This window comes from Pinus tabuliformis, chromosome 2_2 (assembly GCF_031772625.1).
Source record: "Pinus tabuliformis cultivar Carrire ecotype Pingquan chromosome 2_2, CPIR1, whole genome shotgun sequence".
NCBI classification, from domain to species: Eukaryota; Viridiplantae; Streptophyta; class Pinopsida; order Pinales; family Pinaceae; genus Pinus; species Pinus tabuliformis.
In genome coordinates this window covers 296,413,682-296,415,513 of record NC_142300.1, presented here as the reverse complement: position 1 = coordinate 296,415,513, position 1,832 = coordinate 296,413,682, and the positions used below count along the sequence as shown (strand labels likewise).

The window sequence follows — 1,832 nt, the reverse complement described above, 5'->3', positions numbered from 1 at the left end:
ACTTGCTCTTAAAGGTATCAATGAACAGTTCACGGAAGAGAATCTCAGAGCTAAGAGCGAGCTGCTGCTGAAATCGAACCCTGTTCACAAGAATTCCCAAAGATCCATATGACCGAGCCATTGCTCGTTTCTGGGCTGCCTTTGTAGATGATAAGGTAATTTAGTTCATTCTTAGTAATCGCCTGCATTCGTATCTCATCGATCCTTTCCTTATCTGCTATTTGTGTCTTCGAAAGTTAAAAATATTATTTTTCTATTCAATAACCAATATACTCCTGGTTTTAATGTGTGCCCCTCAGTTCTATCCATAACTGGGTTCCAGTGGCATTTCTTGGATGAATTTGTATGCCTCTTCTATTCGTCCAGCACGACCTAGAAGGTCCACTATGCATGCATAGTGCTCAACCTCAGGAGTGATATCATAATCTTCACTCATGCTCTTGAAATATAATCATCCTTCCTCGACGAGGCCTGCATGGCTACACGTAGACAGAAGCGAAATAAAGGTAATATTGTTTGACTTCAACCCTGCTTCATCCTCCTGCATTCGAAAAAAATATTTTATGGCTTCCTCCCCACGCCCATTAATTCCCTACCCTGCAATTACTGTATTCCATGACACCAAATCTCTCACTAGCATTTCATCGAAGACTTTGCACGCAGTTTCTATACTCCCACATTTAGCATACATGTCTATGAGGGCATTTCCCACCAAAACATCAGCCTCTATTTCACTCTTAATTACATACCCATGAATCTCCTTCCCCTGTCGCACAACTCCCAAGTATCCGCAGGCCAGGAGCAGAGCCATAATGGTGATCCAATTAGGGTCCATGGCATCACTCTGCATTCCACGAAACAATTCTAGGGCCTCTTCAGGATACCCATTTTGAGAATAACCAGAAATCATAGAATTCCAAGAGACGGCATTTCTATGAGAGATTGTGTCAAACACTTGGCGTGCAATGTCTAATCTGCTGCATTGAGAATACATGACCACAAGGGCATTCTCTACAGCCACATCATGCTTCACTCCATTAAGTCGAATTATGTGATTATGAATCTGTTTGCCCTGTTGCAGAGCTGATAAGGCAGCACAGGCCTTAAGTACACAGGAAAATGTGAAATTATCAGGCTGTATAGCAGCACATTGCATTTGAGAATAGAGTTGAATTGCTTCCTGGAACAGCTCATTCTTCACATACCCGCTTATCATTGCAGTCCATATAATCGAAAGTTAAAAATATTATTTTTCTATTCAATAACCAATATACTCCTGGTTTTAATGTGTGCCCCTCAGTTCTATCCATGTCTGCGAGGAGTTTTCGCTGGCCATGGCGAGCAGCTACAAAAAGCAGTGGAAGATAGCGTTACAAACTTTCTTTTGATAGGAAGCGCTGCGAACCAACCAGTGCTTCTCAGGAAAACCGTATTTTGGAGGGGATCAGATCGGCTTGCTTGACATCGCATTGGGTGGTTTGTCAGCGATTATCAAAGTCCTCGAGAAGGCTACCGATAGCGTTTTATAGATCCAGAGAAAATGCCATTGCTGAGTGCATGGATGGATCGATTCTGTAAATTCGATGGACTGAAAGAAGTGATGCTTGATTTTTCCAAGCAGGTGGAATTTATGTCCACTAGGAGAGCCAGTATGATCACCGCCTACAGCTAAATAGGGCAAACTTAGCACAGACAGAGGTTATATTTGTTAAAATACGTTAAATTTAGGTAGTCGAGTCAAGTTAAATTTAGGTAGTAGCCCGATCCAGCCAAGCAGGCAGAATCTATATCCATTAGGAGAGCGAATCTTTTGGGTATGATATCACCACCCC

At 42.2% G+C, this 1,832-nt stretch overlaps 1 protein-coding gene across 1 annotated transcript; it reads right to left on the bottom strand.

The window, feature by feature from the left end:
- Nucleotides 1-592: 592 nt before the first annotated feature.
- On the bottom strand, nucleotides 593-1,216 carry LOC149192481 (pentatricopeptide repeat-containing protein At4g25270, chloroplastic-like). Its single transcript, XM_089406941.1, has one exon. The coding sequence runs from the start codon at nucleotides 1,214-1,216 to the stop codon at nucleotides 593-595; it is 624 nt and encodes a 207-aa protein (XP_089263067.1).
- Nucleotides 1,217-1,832: the final 616 nt, after the last annotated feature.